Source organism: Halichoeres trimaculatus, unplaced genomic scaffold, assembly GCF_033239565.1.
Source record: "Halichoeres trimaculatus isolate MK-OKI-2021-1 unplaced genomic scaffold, fHalTri1.1 fHalTri1_scaffold_16, whole genome shotgun sequence".
Classification (NCBI taxonomy): Eukaryota; Metazoa; Chordata; class Actinopteri; order Labriformes; family Labridae; genus Halichoeres; species Halichoeres trimaculatus.
The window spans coordinates 10,308,441-10,328,485 of NW_027437194.1; the positions used below are offsets into that span (position 1 = coordinate 10,308,441).

The 20,045-nt window shown below is 41.1% G+C and overlaps 1 protein-coding gene across 1 annotated transcript in view; it reads right to left on the reverse strand.

The window, feature by feature from the left end:
- Window positions 1-3,134: 3,134 nt before the first annotated feature.
- npy8ar (neuropeptide Y receptor Y8a) overlaps window positions 3,135-20,045 on the reverse strand; it is a 29,928-nt gene continuing 13,017 nt past the window's right edge. Inside the window, exons 2-5 of the mRNA XM_074690306.1 lie at window positions 10,613-11,148; window positions 8,982-9,223; window positions 7,653-7,799; window positions 3,135-6,004 (exon numbers count right to left, since the gene is read on the reverse strand). Of these exons, the coding sequence (XP_074546407.1) occupies window positions 5,554-6,004; window positions 7,653-7,799; window positions 8,982-9,223; window positions 10,613-10,921 (1,149 nt within the window). The 5' untranslated portion in view covers window positions 10,922-11,148 and the 3' untranslated portion in view covers window positions 3,135-5,553. The remainder of the gene's footprint in view (window positions 6,005-7,652; window positions 7,800-8,981; window positions 9,224-10,612; window positions 11,149-20,045) is intronic.

The window sequence follows — 20,045 nt, forward strand, 5'->3', positions numbered from 1 at the left end:
GCTTGTAGAGGATGGTACATAAAAAACATCAGTGCATGTTGCCTGTTACTGTCCCACCTGTTCATTCTTTCTTTTTACAATATGTTTGATTTCTTATTTCTTTTTATTTTTGTGAAACATGTCCAATTTTCTCTGGTTATTTTGAAATGCTACTTCTAGACCAGAAGTCTCCTTGATGACACCACCCCAGCCGGCAAAGATTTGTTCTTTCTCTAGAAGAAAATGATTTCTTGGTCTTCAGGGTGTCAGAGCAGAAGAGAGCTACTCAAGGTCATCATGTACAACCCATGTGCAGCAGTTAGTCTGCAGTGGTCTGTTCTAACTTGTGAGTCTATCAATAAAATGAAGAGTGAGGTTACGTTAGTTCTGCTTGGTAGATGAGTGCTAGTAGGACAAAACCAGGATTCACCACATTACACATTATGGATATGTCTCAGAGCACCAGGCTGTGAGATGACAGTGAGTGCTGTTGTTCATGGGAAACAGAGCCTTAATGCCCATACATTGAACTGTTAGCCCTGGGCCCCCAAGATCTCATTCATCATACTGGCGGCTGATTACACACCCCCACCCCTGCCGCCCCGCCTCTGCAAACCTAACAGCCAGGCTGTTTCATGAATCTAAAACACAAGTAAGCAGATAAATAAGTAAAATGTACGTTCTGTATGTTTTAGGGCTCTGTCTCTTGGTGCGTATTGACTCCATCCTTACTGGCTGAAATTATTGGATTGAAATGCTCACGGCCTCTTTTCTTTCACCTCTCTTGGCTGTCACCAGTTCATCTGCTGACATGGTCTCGAGATGGATGAGCATGACATAATGTGTGACCTTTACACAGGACAACCACTGACCTTTTTTTTTTTTTTTTTCGTTGCTAGGCACTGCCCAAGTAGCTGCCTGTTGCAGCAGCTCTCTCTTCTTTGTCCGTTTCTTGTAATTTTTTCGTCTCTTTTTCATTATCTTTGCATTTGGAGTGGATCTTTGTATGGTTCATTGTTGGCCATGGACACCAAACTTTTTGTGACTTTAGTGATATTTCTACTACTTTTCTCCTGTGTTTTTCTGGAGATCCTACATGTAACCATGGCTGCATTGTTTACATGTGAAATTAGCTGTTAGCAGCCTGTAGCATGTCAATGCTAACTAGTGTAAGGCTTGATGATTTCCCTCAAGGTGAGGAGGAGGAGGTGAGGACGACGTGCTGGTTCTCAGGTGTGAGCTGGGAGGTGACGACGTGGACCTGTCCTCCCATCCATCGTTGTTGGGAACGTGGGATCTATCTCCGGTGGGATGGACGAGCTAGCTGTGCTAATCCAGCGGCATCGTGCTGTTCACGGACGTGGCTGACAGAGCTGTCATCGGACGCCGGCACCACATTGGAGGAGCTTTGCCTGCTGTGAGCAGACAGGATCCAGGAGACAGAGACTGAACAGACTGCTGAAGAAGCTCAGTCCTGGACCCTGTGGAGGTGGAGACTGGCTGGGCTGGAGAGTGGTGAACGGGATGTCGTCATCTATTTTCTTGTGGACCTTTTTGCACTTTCTACACACTTTCTTACTTTTGTTTTCTTGATTGCTGCTGTGACTCCTGAATTCCCCCTCGGGGATAAATAAAGTATTTTCTATTCTATTCTATTCTATAGCTTTTCATCCATGTGTGAAAGCAGTGAGATCCTTCGGGAACACTAATTAAAGGTCCTCGGTTAATGTTACTTTCGTTTTTTATTAACTCAGAGATGAATCTCTGTTCCTGGAGAATTATTACAGTTACTTTAAATCCAGAAGCTTTTTGAGCAGCCAGCAACTCTCAAGAGCCCTTCATCATCTGGAGGAACCTCTTCACCCGTAAGTTTCAGGGATTCAGCCCCAGTGGAGCGGCACATCAGTGGTCTGAATTAATGGAGGCCACAATGTACAGACTTGAAACCACTCAAAATGTAGCCCTACACACACACACACACACACACACACACACACACACACACACACACACACACACACACACACACAGACACACACACACGTGCACTTACATGTCTGTATACAGCTGGCAGAAAGATCTGCTGCTGAGAAACCTGGGTAGTGAAATCATCATGTCATTTTAGTGTTTGAAAATTATATTCTGGAAAATGTTGAACACTTTTTGGTTAAACACACTTTAGACCTTTTCATACATATTTATATCCCTGATTTGAAAATGTTTAAAAACACTGTTAAAACAGCTTGCTTCTCAAACTTTCCACAGCTGTTACCCACAAACTTCCCTTACAGCACGAAGTTTAAGGCTGATATGTGCTTGCTGTGTCTGCGGGGACCACGTGGCCTCGTTTGGATAATGTCATTTTCACACCCACAGCCCCCCGCACAGTCCCTTTCACGCAGAAAATTTCTGACCTGCCGGAAGGAGACGCGTGGACAAAATGGCAGAAGAACGGGATGTCTTAGTGGTTGAAGTGCAGAAATACAGGGATCTGTATGACTCTTCACACAGAGATCACCGTGATAACTGGGTGGTAAATAATTCATGAGGTGAAACTGCGACCACTTTCGGCATAGAAGAGAAATCAGTTTAAAGACCTTGAAAAAATCTCAGGGACAGATATGTCATGTTGCAAACAAAGGCAAACTTCTGCGACTTTTGTTTTGTACTCTGGTAGACAAATGTTTGTGATCTACTTACTTCTACTTGGAGAAAGAGCTGCAGCTACCATATACATGGAAAATGTTCTTTTTTTTTCTTGAAGTCACCATGAACATAACAGGTAGTTTAATATTGGTGTTTCGTTGTAACTCAAGACTCCAGCTCCAGCTCATGATGTGAAGTAAATGTATCCAAATATGAGTACAAAACACCAAAAGTGGAAAACTAAAGACAAAGAGAGCTCTGACGGAAGCAGCCGCTGTTTTTATGAAACTGCTTACTATCTACTACTTGTGGATTTAGTCTGACTTCTCTGTTTAATCTGTTTTGAAACTTTGCTGACAATTTCAGTGAGGACTATGAGTTTGGTGTTGGCTGCAGTGACCCCTGTGGTCGTATGAGGATTGTGCGTCAAACTTGAGCTGCCAAGTTTCAAGAAAAAAACACGAGTTTGAGTTTTTCACACTGATTTAATGTCACATTGAACCAACAAACTCAACAGAAGAACCCAGCAAAGAAGAAAAATCACCCAGCACACGGCTCAAACACAAGTTAAAGATGAAGTCTCTGATGGTGGGTTGTAGCTGCAACATGAGAGCTTTAATGTTTTGGTAAATCTGATTCAGAACAACGGACTGAGTGAAACTGATTGCGAAAAGAGAAAGACATTACTGTTTGAAAGCATCAAGATCAAAAGCAGTGAGGGATTTCAGGGCTGAGCGACGAGTCTTAAATCAGAGATTTCATCTTTAAAATGACTTCCTGCCACTCTGTGCTTGTGTTGTTGGGTCTGCTACAAAGTTTTCCATGTGTTTCAAACATTCTTGCAAAATTTCATCACATTCAGAGAAAGTAAGGCTGAGTGGCTTAGATAACAACTCTTTGACTGTAAAAGAAGAAAAGTACATTCAAGTTCTTAAATGTGCTCAAACAACAAATCTGGTCAGAAATAAAAACAGTACAAATGAGTGAAAAAAAATAAAAAAATGTACACTCTATACATTTAAGCCAAGCAGACTTTTCAAGGCTCACTAAGGCATGCTGTCAACAGTTTCACTACCGATGTGACTTCATGTTCACTCTAACAGTTCAAAACAGGTTTCTGTGTTTTGTATTTAGTTAACGTACACAGGTGATGTTTTAGTTATTTCATTCTCCTCCAGAGATCGTTCCACAGACAAGCATTTTGATAACGCTGACATGCATCAGAGCATCTTTTGAAAGAAATGTCCAGAAATACCAATCAGTTGCTCCCATGATGCTCTAAATCTCTTCTACCTGGATGAAAACAGTCACAGGTATCATGTTGTACTGTGGTGTGGTTTGTAGGTTTGTTGATCAAGTACATGGAGATGGGGTTGTATGAAGGCTGTTGAAGCTAGCTCTGCTACCTTTAGACTGATCTGAATCTAAGTTCTTATCCCCTAAAGTGACCTTTTACTACCCCAAAGGCTTAGAGTTAGCTTAGCATTTGTTCACCTTACTGCTTTGCTGAGTTTGAAAACATCAGAGTTTGAGATAAAACTCAAAGCTTGGCTCTGTTCTTAAAGCAATATCAGCAAAAAACGGTCCTATTACTGAAAAACATGCTTGTTTTTCCTACATTCTCCCTCTTTACAATGAGCTCCAAAAGTTAAAGCTAACTATCTACATCTACTGTACATAGGCGATCCTGCTCCGCTTCCTCTGCCGCTTTCATTTATACTTTTAGCTTGATGTCATATGCGATGCTATCAAGAGCATATCTGAGGCTCTTCAGCTGCATTTTGGACCGGAGGATCAGTCCCCAGAACTTATTCTGTGGTCCATTGTTTGCCTGACCATGGGGCTGAAGACCTGGGTAGATTATGCAAAACAGCACCAGGACAGTAGAGGGCAGTCAGACAACAATAAAGGCCTTTTGCAAAAATGACCCCATAAAAGGAGACAGATAGGCTATGTAGCACTGCAGTTAGTCTCTAGAGGCAAGCTCTAGAGACAAAGCTGTCAAAAGTTGGGTGGAGTTGTTTCTGAAAGCCCCTAACAGTTTCGATTTTCAGGGGTCAGTTTATCCCCAAAACTAAACTTATACCCAAAGTACTACACATAATTCTGGGGATAGTTGCTCTGATCGAAACACAGCTTTAGTGGATGAGACATTCAGGTTTGAACCTTTGTGTAGAATCTTATATCCATCGACTAATAACGGTTACTTTGGGTGAGTGCTCAAAGAAAAGGCATTGTACATAAGGTACAGGTGGTTATGCATTTTAGAACCAGACAGGTTGAGCAGGATTTATCTTATTTTGAAATAAAAGTAAACCATTTGAATCTCTTAGTTTTGTGTCTTTGTCCTCCTTACCCTTTTAGTATTATAGCTGATATTAACACCTACTCACTTTACATTTTCCTTTATTTGATGAGCACCTTTTATGTCTGAGATTCTAAATGTGAATATTAACCACCCAGCAGCCAAATCAAATGTGTTTTACCTTGAAATGTGGCATAGTGTCTCCAGGTTTTTACCATCACATGTCTGTAAAGTGGCTTACTGATCAGGGAGTGGTAAAATGACTTTTCATTTCTGAAATTCAGCACTTCAACACTGAGCATCTAACACTGAGCATCTAACCCTGAGTGTAATCAGGGCACAAGGTACACAAGGAATATGACAAAACTGAGTCTGCAAAGACTGACAGCAACATTCAACAAAGGCAGACTTGACATAGCAGACAGTCAGAGGTACAAGTTCTTCTTTTTTGAGTTCATTTTTGAGACTGTGAAGCTACGTGATCCAGCCCCTGTCCTGTCCACTCAGCAAACATGGCTCAGGCTGGAGACATCTGGAAGTTTAAGAAGTGTTTGTCTCGGTCTCAGACGTCTGTGTGTAAATGTAATCCAGGCGCTCAGCAAAGAAGGTTCTGGGTGTTGTTGTTAGGTGATGGCTGGTATCGTTTTCCCCGGCCTCGCTGAGCTCATCTCAAACCTGGGAGAAGGAACGCACACCGACCCCATCCTGTTGAGTGAGGTGGCTTTCGTGATCCCATCACTTCCCACCGTGGACAGGGGAAAGCTCTCGTAGCTCTCTGCCGCCCTGTTCCCACACTGGCAGCGCTGAAGCGTGGTCTTCAGCTCCCTCTGGAAGTTACTGTTAAGGAATCCGTACACCACGGGGTTGATGCAAGTGGACGCCATCGCCGTCAGGTGACAGGCTGAGAAGATGGCGTCATGCTGGCAGTCTGGGAGGACCTGGTGGTGCCAGTCAAAGAGCGTGTTGAAGACGTTTAGCGGCAGCCAGCACAGTGCAAAGGCTACGACGATGGCTAACAGCATGACGTTGATCCTGTGGGCTCCTTGAGTTCTCCGGCTGCGTTCCACCATGTCCCTAAATCAAACAGCAGGGGGCGAATGTTAGACTGAAATATCACAACAACCAAGTCACCAAGACATGTTTTATCCCCTTAGATGCATAAACCACAGAAATTTACATTCTTTGAATCTGATTTTGTTAACCCTCTGAAAAAAGGTCATTTTTAGAGAACAAGGAATACAATAATTTCCTTTCTGAAGCTTTCCAAAACTGGCAAAAACACTCTGTAGAGCCACTTACAGGCCACAGATCATCAGACCTCTATTTTTGGTATGTCCTCCAGGGTGCAACAATGAGAGTTACACACAGACGGGCAATCAATAGGCCGACAAAGTGGAACATGACTCATGAGTGAACTCTGAGTTTAAATTACCGAGCACAGGGATGAACTCCCTTGCTGTTGACGGTTTTCAGGAAGAAACATAAGAAGAGGCCTGTTAATAAATTCTGGGTGGACTGAGACTAATTAGAGAGATTTATAGCTCTGGGAGTTTATGCTTTAGCAGCATTGTTTATATCTCTTGTAAGCTGAGGAGTATGAGTTCACGAGAGAAAATCTCTGTGAATCCTTCATGTTATTTAAGAGCACTGAAACATACTGCTGCTTTACTTTATGACTGGTTATGATCCTGAAGTATATCTTGATAGATACTCAAGCTTTTCTTGATCACATAAAGGTAAGTGACTGGGTGTTTACATAATTAACATGCCTCACAGAGAAACTACTGGTAATGGTTATGAAACTTGTGAAGAGACCAGCCAAAAAACAACATTTCAACTAGTTTACTCTTAAGTCTATAAATTTATTGTCTAAACTATAGAAGTCTAATCTCAAAATCCTACTTTTCTTCTCTCAGTTGGCACCAATAATTATTTTTACATAGCATAGCGGATAGCATAATTTGACTTTTAGTCCCAGGTTGTTCCTTAAGTTTGTGCTGTGAATGCTGCGTTTGCAAACTATAAATAAACAAAGATGTTAATTCATCTAAAAAATACATTTCTCCACTGCTTTTTTATCTATTTTTTTAAACCAGCCTGGTTGTAAGCACTTTGAAAAGACTAATTTAAATTCTAAAAAGAGTAAACAAAAGAAGACAGATGTTAACATAGATGTTGATTTTCGAGTGCAATATGTCTTGCACTAATAAACAACGGTGTTATCTGCATAAAGGATAACATATGAAACTCAATTCTAATCAATTTTGTTAAAAAAAAGAAAGGGTCCTAAAAAGAGACCTTGTGGCACACCTTTAATGACTGAGATACTTCAAAAATTAAGAAAATTAAATACAGACTGTTGCTGCCTGAGTTAGAGGAAGATCATGAGCTAGCAGAGATACTTTGAGCTGACTGAAATGTCAAAAAGATTCAGTAGTTGTAAATGACGCCATAAAAAAGTATTACTGCAGAGTAGAGTGTCTGTTTCTCAGACCTTAGCACCAGATTTAAGCTGGTCAGGTGTGACTTTATGTTTTAGCCGGACTTCATATGTCCATTTGCTAGTTTGATATTTCTTGCAAAATAAACAACTGTGTTGTCTGCATAAGATGTTCATCTAAATTTGGTCCATTTGACTAAGAGGAAGGGTCCTAAAACTGATCCCTGTGGCACACCTTTTGCTGACTTTTAAATTGAGTTACTGAGAAATCAAAATATGAACCTGCGTCGTTTCAGGCGAAGGAAGATCCTAAGGTAGCAGAGCAGCACCAGCAGGAGAGGGAGGCAGTACTGGAAGAGCAGCAGCGATGTGGTGTAGGCTAGACGATGTTTGTCTGACGGCCACAGCTCCATACAGATCAGATGATCCCTGAGAGACAGAAGCATTGATGACAGTAGATTAGGTATTTATCAGATCTGACTCATGGTTTGAGCTTAAATATGGATTATTTTTTAATTTCTAATTTCTGAGACACAGCTGAAGACTCAACAAAAAGAATAGAAAGGAACTGGTGCACCTTTTGTTTTAAGTGCGTTGATGTGCTGTCTTTTTAATCAGGTTTTATTGGGTTATAAATCCCACAAGGACGACCTTGTTGTGTCTGAGTGGAGTCTGAGAGAATCATTTACATGATAGAACGTCTGAATGCCTAAAAGCCATCTCTGTGACACAGAGCTATAGCTGCATTGTTACAAACCAGAGTCTAACAGAGCTCCAGACAGATACGGGAGCTTTTTATATTCAGCGACTGTTCAGATAAGATCTGAACATAGTCACAGTGAAAACATAACGTCAGCTCAAGCTTTCCTATCATGAGCGGCAACATGTGCAAAAAGAGAGGAGTTTGTCTACAGAGGGTTTCAAATGATGGAGGAGAAACAATAAAGTGATGATAATCCAACTGAGTGGAGAAAGTAAAGACTTGGTTTATTAAAACAAAGAGAAAAGTGTTTAACATGTAATTACTCTTAAAAACTCAGGATGTTTAAAACCTGAGAGGTGGATTTAAAAAGAAAGGATTAAATCAGATTTTTGGACTTGACCTCTACTTCTTCCGTCGTTTGCACACAGCTGCTAAAAAAAGCTGAAAAGTCTGAGCCGATGCAAATATGATATCACGCCAAAACTGTATCACACGCAAACTGAGCCTCAGCTGTGCATGTGCTCAGAGCAAATATGGAGCTAGAAGATCCCTGAACAGCAAGCAGAGCACAGGGCAAAAACTGAAATAAAAGAATGTCAGAGGACTGCAGCTACACTAATACATTATTCGAAGATTTAAGCCACATAAGAGCTCCTCCTTGAGGCCTGGGGGACTTCTGCAAGAATGACTGGGTTTGCAAAAGTTTTTCTGATGCTTTCTGACTTTGCACTGCTAGTGCTCCTGTGGTCTTTTTGTCTTAAATGCATCTGCTTTTGCTTTTTGCTCTACTTCTACGGCTGTTTGGTTTGCATCCAAATAGATCAGGTAATATCCACTGTAGAGCATTCAGTCAAGCTAGCAAAAAATGTCTTAGATGAGCCTCCTCTACTCCAGATGTCTGAGCTCACCTGAAAGGGTTCGTAGGCAGGCTGATGTTCTGAAACGGGTCATTGGTGAGGATATTGAAGGACAGGAATGGTAAAGAGATGAAGCAGGCAACCAGCCACGTCAGCCCCACGGCCAGGTAGGAGTGTCCAGCTCCAGGAGACCAGCCTGTGGGGTGGAGGATCAGCTGGTGGCGCTCCAGTGCGATCAGCACCAGAGAGAAGACCGAGACCGTCACTGACATGCACTGGACGAAGGGAGTCACCTGGGAACGGAGATGAGTCAGATGTTTAAAGTGATACTTTGGATTTACATAAGGTGTAGTACTAAAAACTAACTTTTATACCCTTGAATAAAGGAACACAAAACAGCCAGTTTCACTTTATGAGTTTAATTTTACATCCTCACAGTGACATAAACAGCACATTGCTTTGGGACCATTTCTAAAGCTTCTCTTTGGTGCATTTAGGAAAAAGAGTAGGGAAGGGCCATGAGTCAAAGCAGTGACCTCTATGGTGATGGCTTCACCAGCTTGTTCCAGCAACAGAGCTAAAGCACAACCTGCGCGTCGGGTTTTATTCCCTATCTCTTTAAAACCCATCAAAATGTCAGTATTCCCATTTTCCAAGTGCTCTCCACCTAAACTCTTGAAGTATTTGGGCAAGCGAAAAAAAAATCAAACAGTTACTGAAGGAAGTTGAGATTAGCTTTATGAACATGCTCTCCAGCTTTTTCAAGACCAAAATAACAAAACAAAAAACAAAAAAAAAAGAAAAGGAGAAGAAAAAAGGTTGCCTGGATGATACTTAGGTGATAAGAGTTGATATGATATATAATTGGCATGGTATTGGAAAGCTGCTCATGTCCAAAGTTTCAAAAGGCATTTACAACACGAGAATGTGCAGTTCCTCAAATGTCCACTGGAGGATGGCTACAGAAGCACCAGTAACCCCACACACACCCATTCAAAGAAAAATGCTTTTTACTGCAGAATAAATGTGTTCACAGCCTAACTAACATATTCTGCCATATAAGGGCATTAGCTTGTTTGACCGATAGGTGGTCACACTGTATCTGTTAGTGAGAAGGCTAAAAGCCCACCTCTTTACCTCATCCAAAAGAGCAAAGATAGGTTGAGTCAGCATTTTTAATATGGCAACCACCAACATTGGGCTTCAAAGACTCCCCATCAGAAATAGATGAGTGATGTCACGCACAGTTTGTGCTGTTTGTGGTCAGCATGGAGGATATCAACACCCCCGATACACCTGATAATCAGGCAATTCAAAACAGAGTGTGTCTGAAGACACTTTATTATGCGTTGCCTTATATTATATACCTGTGTGTGTGTGTGTGTGTGTGTGTGTGTGTGTGTGTGTGTGTGTGTGTGTGTGTGTGTGTGTGAGTGAGTGTGTACTTGTTTATCTATCTTGATTGGAACCACGACTCAGATTATCGCTTACAGACAGGGGAACTCTCTTTTTGTGGGGACTGATGGCTCCAACCACTTAGCATGAGCATCAATCACTAAAATTCAGCCTGCCAGGTTTTCATGAAAATGGACCCCAAGAGTAAATTTCCTTCCCCTTGTGGCATCATGTAGTATTGCATCCCTGTTCATTTTCCCAATAAAGTGTGTGTTTTCCCCCCTCACCTTGCACAAAGCCTCTCCGAGCACCCAGCGGTCCATCAGTGTGTAGATGACGGTCACCGGCAGACAAACCACGCACATCAGGATATCAGAGCATGACAGGTTGGCAATTAGGATGTTGGTGACATTGCGCAACTCCTGTTGCCGTGCAATTATGAACACTAAGCCTGCATTGCCGAGTAATCCAATTGCGATCACAGCGCTGTAAGCTATGATCAAGAAAGTGGCTCCGCCCACAGAAGGTGGGCAATGGGAGGTGTCTGCCCAATCCGAGGCCTCCCACACGCTGAGGAAACTGCTGTCGTTGGACATGGCAGAGAGGAGAAGGGAAGGGAGTGAGGTGAGGTGGTCACAGTCCTCAGGCTGAGGATGAACTTCTGTCTCCAAAAAGAGGAGGTTGAAATGTGAGCTGAGGCGACAGAAGGAGGCAGCTGCTGCTCGGCACCCAAAGACGCAGACGAGGGATTCAAATGTGGAAGTCGTCCTCCTTTTCCTTCACTGTGGTCACCCCGGAGGATCAGAGCTGCAGCCGTGTTTGCCTGCAAGGGACAGAGAGAGACACACAGTTGGTTAGAAAAGGAGAGGAAGATTGAATGCTTTTCAGTCTCACACAAAGATATTGTTTCCTCTTTAGCCACTGAGCTTTTCCACCCACGGTCCTTAATTAACATAAACCATTAATGCTTCGTCGTCTCACTACGTGCTTCAAATCAGCAGAGATGATTTGGCCTAATGACAATGACAGAAACACCACATCGAGAGCAAAGAACTGCGATAGTTGAGTGATGTTTTTTGGAGTCATTTAGCGTTTTTAAACTAGAATAACATTTAATTTATGGACACCATGAAACAGAAAGTTTAAGAAGGGAAAATAACAATGTAATGTAGGTTTTCTCAGACAGACAGAGACAGAAAAGCTTCAAATGCAGAATATTGCATCATCCTTTTGCTTATGCTTTTCAGTTTTCATGGCACGCGGCTCAGACTGAAGTGACTGAGGCTCAGACTTTAATTTAAGGCAGCAAAAACATCAGAAAGAGAACTTTGTCACGTCTGGTGGAAAGTTTGTCAACTAAAGAGAGATCCGCACCATTAAAGACAAAAACAATCGGCTCTTTTCATCCTGCTTCACGTGTGCACTCATTCAGAGCTGAAGGTAAATGAAGACAAAAGATGTAATTAAGGAAAACAGTGCCAGTAGTCACGTCCTCACTGCAAAACACTTCACTTTTTATTCTACAACATATACATCACACAACTTTCCAGACTCCATCCATCACAGACCCTGCTCTCATTTTTTAAGGTTGACATTTTTGCAGTTTTGTTTCTGAGCGAAGCTGCAGACCAGAATGTAAAACAGGCTGCAGTCCTTCCAGGAGTTTTTACAGAAACAAAATGATGACTACATTTTTGAGGGAGAAAAACTATCAACCTGACGGATTGGAGATAAGATAGGAACATGATTGTTCTTCTTTTGTCTTAATCATTGAATTTCTTTGTGCTACTGTGTGTGTCACAAATAAAGTGCTCGTTTTTCACAAAACTGAAAAACATCAAATCCAAGGTTCAATGCTTTCTCCATCTTTGCCACATAGTGGAGCAGTGAGGCATCAATTTACAGATAGCAGATCAGGTGGAACAAGAAGTTGTACATGCAAGCCACCTAAAAACGCCAAGTGACTTTCAAAATTAAACAAAGTATGTCCAGACCAGATGGGAATCCGTGATTCCTCGGTCTGTGACATTAGCTGTCTAGAGCAGGACTGAACATACAGCCGGTTTGAGGTGACCAATGGGAGTGGAACTGGAGACACATTTTATGTATTCCTAGCATTAATTTTTGTCTCAGGCTGATGTGACATTTGACTCATTGCAATTTAAAGGTGAGTCGACATCAAAGCTCTGAGAAGTTAAGAAGGAGAGCTGAATGAGGCTAAAAAGGTCAACATAAATAACCCTGCAGAAGTCCTGTTTACCTGGTCTAACTTCACCCTCAGTAGAAAAAGTTCACTTTAATGTGAAAGTTTATTCTGCCTTCGAACCTAACTCCTAAAGTTGTGTAATGAGGTTGTGAGTGAATGCCTTGAGGTTTTTATGTTAAACACATGGGAATTTAATAGACTCATTTACAGCTGACATGGTCAAAAATATGTGCGTGTATTTTGGCAATGGAAGCGACGTATAGCTCCATTCATACAGTGGAGTTGGCGCTCTTTAAACACTAAATTATGTAAGCATCAGAAAAATATCTGGTTGTTCTGTGGTCAGTTGCTAGAAATGATACCATACAATGGAGTCAATTTCTATCAAGTTCTGACTATTGCAGAGCTGCCAGTCTTTTAGAGCAAAGAGTGACCATAATGTAATCTTAAGCATTTGTGACCCAGGTCACTATTTTGCACACTTTGTAACGGTGAATGTGCACTGAGTAGGGGTTCTGCCAGTTCTGTGATTCTACTTTGTTGTTCTCAAATTCTGTTGCAGTAAGTGGATTGTCCAGTCACGTTCCTTGATTCAGCGTGAATGAGGAAGTGTAGGTATAAGACGGCGCCGTTGATAGTCTGAGACACTCGACTCTAGACTGAACCATCTAAGATACCGAGACACTGAATTGATAAAGCTTATTAGAAAGTGCGTGGAGTAACTGAACTTAAACTCTGAACCTAAACGTTTTAACTGAACTTAGAGGATGACGGGGTGGAAAAACTGAACTTGTATGTTGCCAACTGGTGCCGGGCGAGACGAGCCGACGTATTGAAAATAGATTTTGATTGGACTTGGCCACGTTTTGAGTTACCTTTTCCTTCTGTTGTGGACTAATGGCGAGCTGAAAACGACAAATGAGGACATTGGATTCTGTCTGTGACGAGACGACCACATCAGATAAGCTTTTCTGTTGAAAGATAGTATTTTCTAGCCTTTTGGACTATCATATCTTTGAAGAAGAAAACAAAACGTTTTTTGAGTATTATGGACTTTGAGTCCTGTAGACAATCATAATTATGGATTGTATGAAGTGCCTTATATGAATTATAAGTTTTGTGGATTACTGGGTTTGGGGAAGTGAAGTGAACTCACTAAAAAAAACCTGAAGAACTTGAAATATTTTTCTTTTCATTTTTTCTTTTATTTTCCTTTGAATTGAAAATACGAACAATAGTTTTGAAAACCTAATTTACTTTCTGTTGTGCCTTATTATGTATTGCCACCTCATTTATTTCCCTCTCTTTGAGTTTAGATCTTCTGATTTCATTAGCCTTCTCTTCTTATGTTATCCTTAAGTTCATGATAAAGTAAGCCTTAACAATAAACATAGGTTACACGTTGACTCACTTTTATGTTCAAACTCTTTTCTGGGGTTCACGCTGGAATTCTCCCCTAAAAATGTCTTTCCTTGTTGATGTTTTCCATTCACTCATTGAATTCTCTCGAATCTGTGAGTTATTCACCACCCATTGAATTGGTGTTATTTAGGTAAAAAAAAACAAAAAAGTTTGTTAGGTGGTTAACACCTTCACGCCGCTTGACAAACCATTGTACTCAGCAGCACTTCTGTTGCCAAAATGTGTGCACATTATGTTACCCGTCTGTGTACATTTCATATTTGTTTATTGATTCTTTACATATTTCTTCTAGTTTAGTCGCACCGTATGTGTTTTTTGTAAGGTTACAAATCTTATTAATAAAGGGAATAAAGGGTTCTGATAGCTTATTCCCACTGCACTTCCATCTCTCACCTCATTCCGAGTCGAGGCATGAAACCCCCAACATATACCTTTACTACAAAAAAAAGAAAAGAAAAAGAAAAAGAAAAGAAAAAGAAAAGGAAAGAAACAGGGGGGGGGGTTATGATTGTGTCTTGTGAACATGGTGAGCATGGCCTCATGTAGGTGGGTCAGAATTTGAATTTGAATTTGAAATGCTGTCAACCTTGGAATAAGAGAAGTCTTTTTCTGCTGTGTAAAGCATCATCTTTAAAATAATAATGAAAATGAACTTCTTTTTGTTTCTTGTTTATAGATGTTGTATAAAAGCTAGTATACAAATTTAAATCTCATCAGGGTGAGCAGGACCCTTTGATCTGTATTGGGGTCTTGCTCACCCTGTTAGGATTCAAGATGCATGCTTAACCAAAGAACTGCATATATAATAGAATAAAATACATAGGCTGACTTTGGTAGAGATATAAACAGAAAAAACATACACTCTCGGAGGATAAATTTAGTCTTGGATCTAGATATCTTGATGCATAATACAAAAGGTAAAGTGTACACAGACACACTGTAAATGTATCAAAGGTTACACCTCTCTGAAGCAGGTTAGCAAATGTATGCACACTGATAAACACACACACACACACACACACACACACACGCACACGCACACACACACACGCACACACACACACACACACACTCATCCTTGCTGTGCAGCATGATTAAGATACAGCTGATTAACAGTCATCTTCTGCTAAACACAAAATACACAGCCACTGATTAAAGCATTCAGCAGATCAGCATACACCGAACACACACACACAGACACACACACAGAGCTAATGATGGCGTCAAACATGCACACACACACACACGCACGCACGCACACACACACACACACACACACACACACACACACACACACACACACACACACACACACACACACACGCGCGCATTTAGTTTCTGCATCAACATTTTCTGCTGATCAGAAGAAGAAGAATCCAAAAAAACAATCCTTTAAGTCTCTCAAACAAAATCCCCTGAGTTACCAAACGACTCACAGAGCTTTCATTTTCTTATTCTGACTCATCTTCTGCAGGAACTGTCAGACACACAATGCCAAACCTCAACCCGATATCTGTTTCTGTGCAGGAGGAACGCCAGGCAACATTTCTGTATTTTTTTTCCAACCTCACAGCAAAAGAGAGTAGACGAGTGTTCAAAAGTTCATCACCTCTGAGGTGCTTACACAGACTGTTTACATACTTTCATTAAGCTTTACTCAGCTAATGGTAGGGATCATTACAAATCCTCACTTAAGCATAAAAACACCACAGCACAGCCTCAGTACCACCCAACATTCATCCCTTCAGGTCCTGTTTCTGTGTACGAGGGGGTCTGACCCAGTTTCTCTAAAGTTCACAGATGCCACAGTGAGAATCAGAGTCTATCTGAGTTGATTTTATTCAAGAATAGACACAAGGCTGTGTGTGTTTTTTTTTACTCTTGATCACTGAAGTTATTGCTGTAGCTTGCTGGCCAACATATAATTTTCTCATTTAAAATACAGCCTCATAAAGCTATCTACAAAATAAATCTAACCCCTATAAAAAGGAGTAAATGAGCTGCAGCAACAGAAGCTGTTTGTCGTACCGAGCTGTAAACACAAGTTTAATGGAGTCTTGTTTGTGTTACACATATTTACCATGCCTTCATTTTTCTGCACCAAGGTGCTTTGGCAGACAATAACCAGATAACTATTAGACCAGAGGGTCCAGGGAATTTGTGTTCCCAGAACTAAATGGTTCCCTGTCACATTGTTTGTTTGACCCAAGGGGCAACATTTGCTTTAGAAAAAATGAAGCTTATGAGGTAGTGCTAAAAGTTGCTTGAGGATCCACTTGAGGCTGGCTGCAGAAAGACCGGAAGTCACGTACAGACCCAGCCAAAAAAACTGGACTTTTAAGACATTAAAAACATATTCACAGCCTGGTTCAAAAAATGGCCTGGGTTTGAAATCCTAATTTTGCTATCAGCACACCCTTTACGGGGGTTAAACTTGGCAGTTTACAAGATACTAGGATCATCTAATTGTCCAATCAGAGACACAGCTCAGTTCATGTGACTGACAGGTGCCCTATAGCTGTTAGAAAGGAAGTTCAATGCCTGTGTCATATTGGATATGGCCACTTCCATCAATTGGCTTCATTTTACTGTATCAGGAACAGACAGGTGTCGTAGCAGAGAGTATGTCCACATTATAAACAGTCTATGGTTCAAACCCCGGGTAGCGTCCATTAAAGTCAGAACTTAAAATAAAATGTTTGATAGTCATTCATTTCTTTACTTCCTCAGCCCCAATATGTTTTTTTCAGTGGCCCTAATCCTCTGCTGAACCACTCTCTTTTTGAAGGTTAAGAATTGGGAATATAAAATGACAACCGCACCACTTTTTGTACTCAGTACCACCCTGACTCAGATCTGCTTTTAAATGAAGGATTCCCCTCTAAAGAGCTTTTCTTAAAGACACCTTGTCATGTTTCAGGAAAACATATGCAGGATTTAATGCTCTCAGGTTTTTCTTAGAAAGGATTTAATTCTCTAAATGTCAACACACGAGTCAGATGTGGCACTGTAACATTTTTATGGTTTGTGTGAAAGATTTTTCTGCAGAAGTAAAAATAAATTAAGTGAGCGTGGAAAAGGCAGATAGTGGTGGAGAAAGGTCGGTTTGATATGAATCACCAGAAAATCAAAGATTTCTATAAACAGGAAGCTCCAGTTTCTCTTTCTTCTGACTTTGGCTCAGCTTTAAGACTCTGCCTGAGTTTGTCGGGGTTGTGAGGTTTTTGTATCTACAATATCCATATCCACAAACTGCAATGAGAGGTCACACACCACGGAGGAAACAACCTTAAGGTTTGACGTCACACAGGATTTGGAGTGTCACCTGAAGGGGGGAACATCACACTGTGAATAAAGTTCTGGGAAAGAGGGGGAGAGGGTGGGATGGACACAAGGACGAGTCGACACAAAGAACAGGAAAATCTCCGTCATTGTTCTTGTCACATCATGCAGATGGCGCTTTCACACTTCTTCCCTTGATTGCGTCTGACAGTCGCTGTCTGTCAGACTGTTGTGTCCCTGAATTGAAGAACAAGCACAGAGACACAACTTTTTGTGAATAATTACCTTGAAGCACAATTCTAGTGTCTATAAATCAGCGCCCATTGTTTACACATTTGTTTGTTGACTGACAGGCACAAGAAGTGTTGGAGCTGCTGCTGGAGATCAGTTCAGCTTGCAGCCACAAAACAGGCTGCAATAGTTGTAACATAATCCTCTATCACTCAAAGTTTATCTGCAAAAAGTTCTTCTTTTTGTTCCTGAATTTTTTTCCTCTACGGACCTCACGGACGTGTGGTTGCAAATTTAGGGCGCGTGCCAATTAATGCAGGATGCGTCTCTTGAGCGCAGCGCAGCACAGGGCAGCACAGCTAGGGATGGGAATTTAAAACCAATTCCAGTTGAGAATCGTTAACTCCATCAAAGAATCAATATCATTAATCTTTTTGCTAATCAATTCCCTTATCAATTCCATTCAATTGAAAGGGTTCAGAAGCGTCAGAATTGTGGTTTAATTTTACACCTACTGCACAACCTTAAGAGAGTGGAAACACCAGCAAATTACAGATGTAGTTATCTATACTGGCATGTATGTTGGACATTGTTACCACTGAAAATCAGTCCATTTGCCTACATGCAAAATTTGCTGGAATCAATAAGGAAATCGTTAAAGAATTGGATGGATTAGCAGGATCGTTAACAGCATTGGCATTGATTAAATCTTATCAATTCCCATCCTTAAGCACAGCCCCCATAGCAGCTGGATACCCAAACTCACAATATCACCACATGTTCCTGCAGGGATCCCACCCATGACAACGTACTTTCATTGTAATTAATTAGTATGTTAAGCTCAACTGACCCTCCCAAAACTTCAGCACCTTCAGTCAATGCCTTCTCCTACCTGTTGGTGTCCTTACAGAAAGAATGTGTTGTGTCGTATAGAATTATGAAGTTTTTCACCTCTGGGTTAACTTTTCCTCCTCCAAAACGTCAGATTTCCTCTGGATCTGACCTACTTACTATGTTTACATTTCAAGCTTGTGTAGTGGTAGTAAATGATTGGAAAAGTGGCTTCCATACTATGTGTGCCATAGAAATTCTGTTATTCAGAATCAGTAACCACTAATATTAAGTAGTTCGTTTTTTTCCCCCCAATACTATAATTAATATCGTTATTGCATATTTTCTTAGAATATCATGATATAATCTTGAGGCGATATTGCCCACCCCTAGTGGGCACAATTCAATCCATCAAGGATTGTAGAGCAACCATTACAGCCCATTTGCCTGCTGCAGGCTGAACTCACAAACTTTTGGTAATTCAGATACTGAAATATTAAAAAATAGAAGCTTTGCCGAAGACTTTATTGCTTCTTTGGGGGTGTATGATGCCACTTGCAGTTATAAAGAGCCATTACAGCCTTATGCATGGCTGCAGGTTGGTGCAAACTGCTCTCATCTGTTCTCCAAAGTTTAAGACATGCAGGCTTCAAAATACCAACATTTTCAAACTTGTTGAATCATCAGACCTCAATTGTTCTGTTTGCATAACTTGGATGTATTTATTATCCAACAGTCAAACATTTTCCATCCATCGTTGATGACAGCAATCAGGACCACATGCCATAACTGTGGGAGTATAAAAGAGCTTCAACAAACAGTAAGTCAAACACACACACACACATTTTATGTCTTTCTTCTCTCAGTCTTATGCAATCCCACACAGCAGAACTCAGGCTGCAGGGGATCAAACACAATCTTCGTCAACAGCTTCATCCTCTCAGGTTACAACAATCCCACCTCCTCTGGTGGTGCTTCAACGTGTCACAGTCACAGCTTTATCTAAATCAGGTCTGCTGGAAGCCTGATCTGCTTTTAAAATCACCCTTTGATCTTAATCCTTAAAAAAAAAGACCAGGAGAAGTGTTATTTTATCAAGCTCAATTCGGTCTCACATCCAGCCTGAAGAGCTGTTGAACACAACAATTACAAGCACTAAAGCTGCTCCATCCAATTGCTCTGACACCTTCAATATTAAGCTATTCAGTCTGACATGTCAGTAATAATAATGCTGTTTAATACTCCTTTGTGTGTTTGTTGTTGGGTTGTGGATGAAGGAGGATTTAAAGCTGTTCGTTGAATGCTAAAGGCAGCTGCTAGGTGATAATCTGCGCTCAGTTCTCGCAGCAGCTGAGAGATAAACATAATTAGCATGCAAATGGATCTGAAAGAGAACATGAGGAATCTCAGACACCTTCTGTACTGGAGCCCAGGCTCATTTTTGCAAACTTTCATAAATCAGATCACGCACATTTTCTTAAGATGAACAAGCTCTGATGTCCTCGTCCTTTCACAGCGGGGAGGCAGAATGATTAATGATGTTTCCAACAAACCCAGCACTATGTATCATCAACTTGTACCGCGTTATTATCTCTCACTCTCATACACACACACACATGCACACAGACAGACAGAAGCAATATGCTGAGATAATAGCTTTGAACTTTGCTTCAGGGTTTATCTCAAATGAGCCTTGGGACTCTCTGACAGCCTGTGCAGAGACAAACAAAACGAGTAGTTTTAAGTAT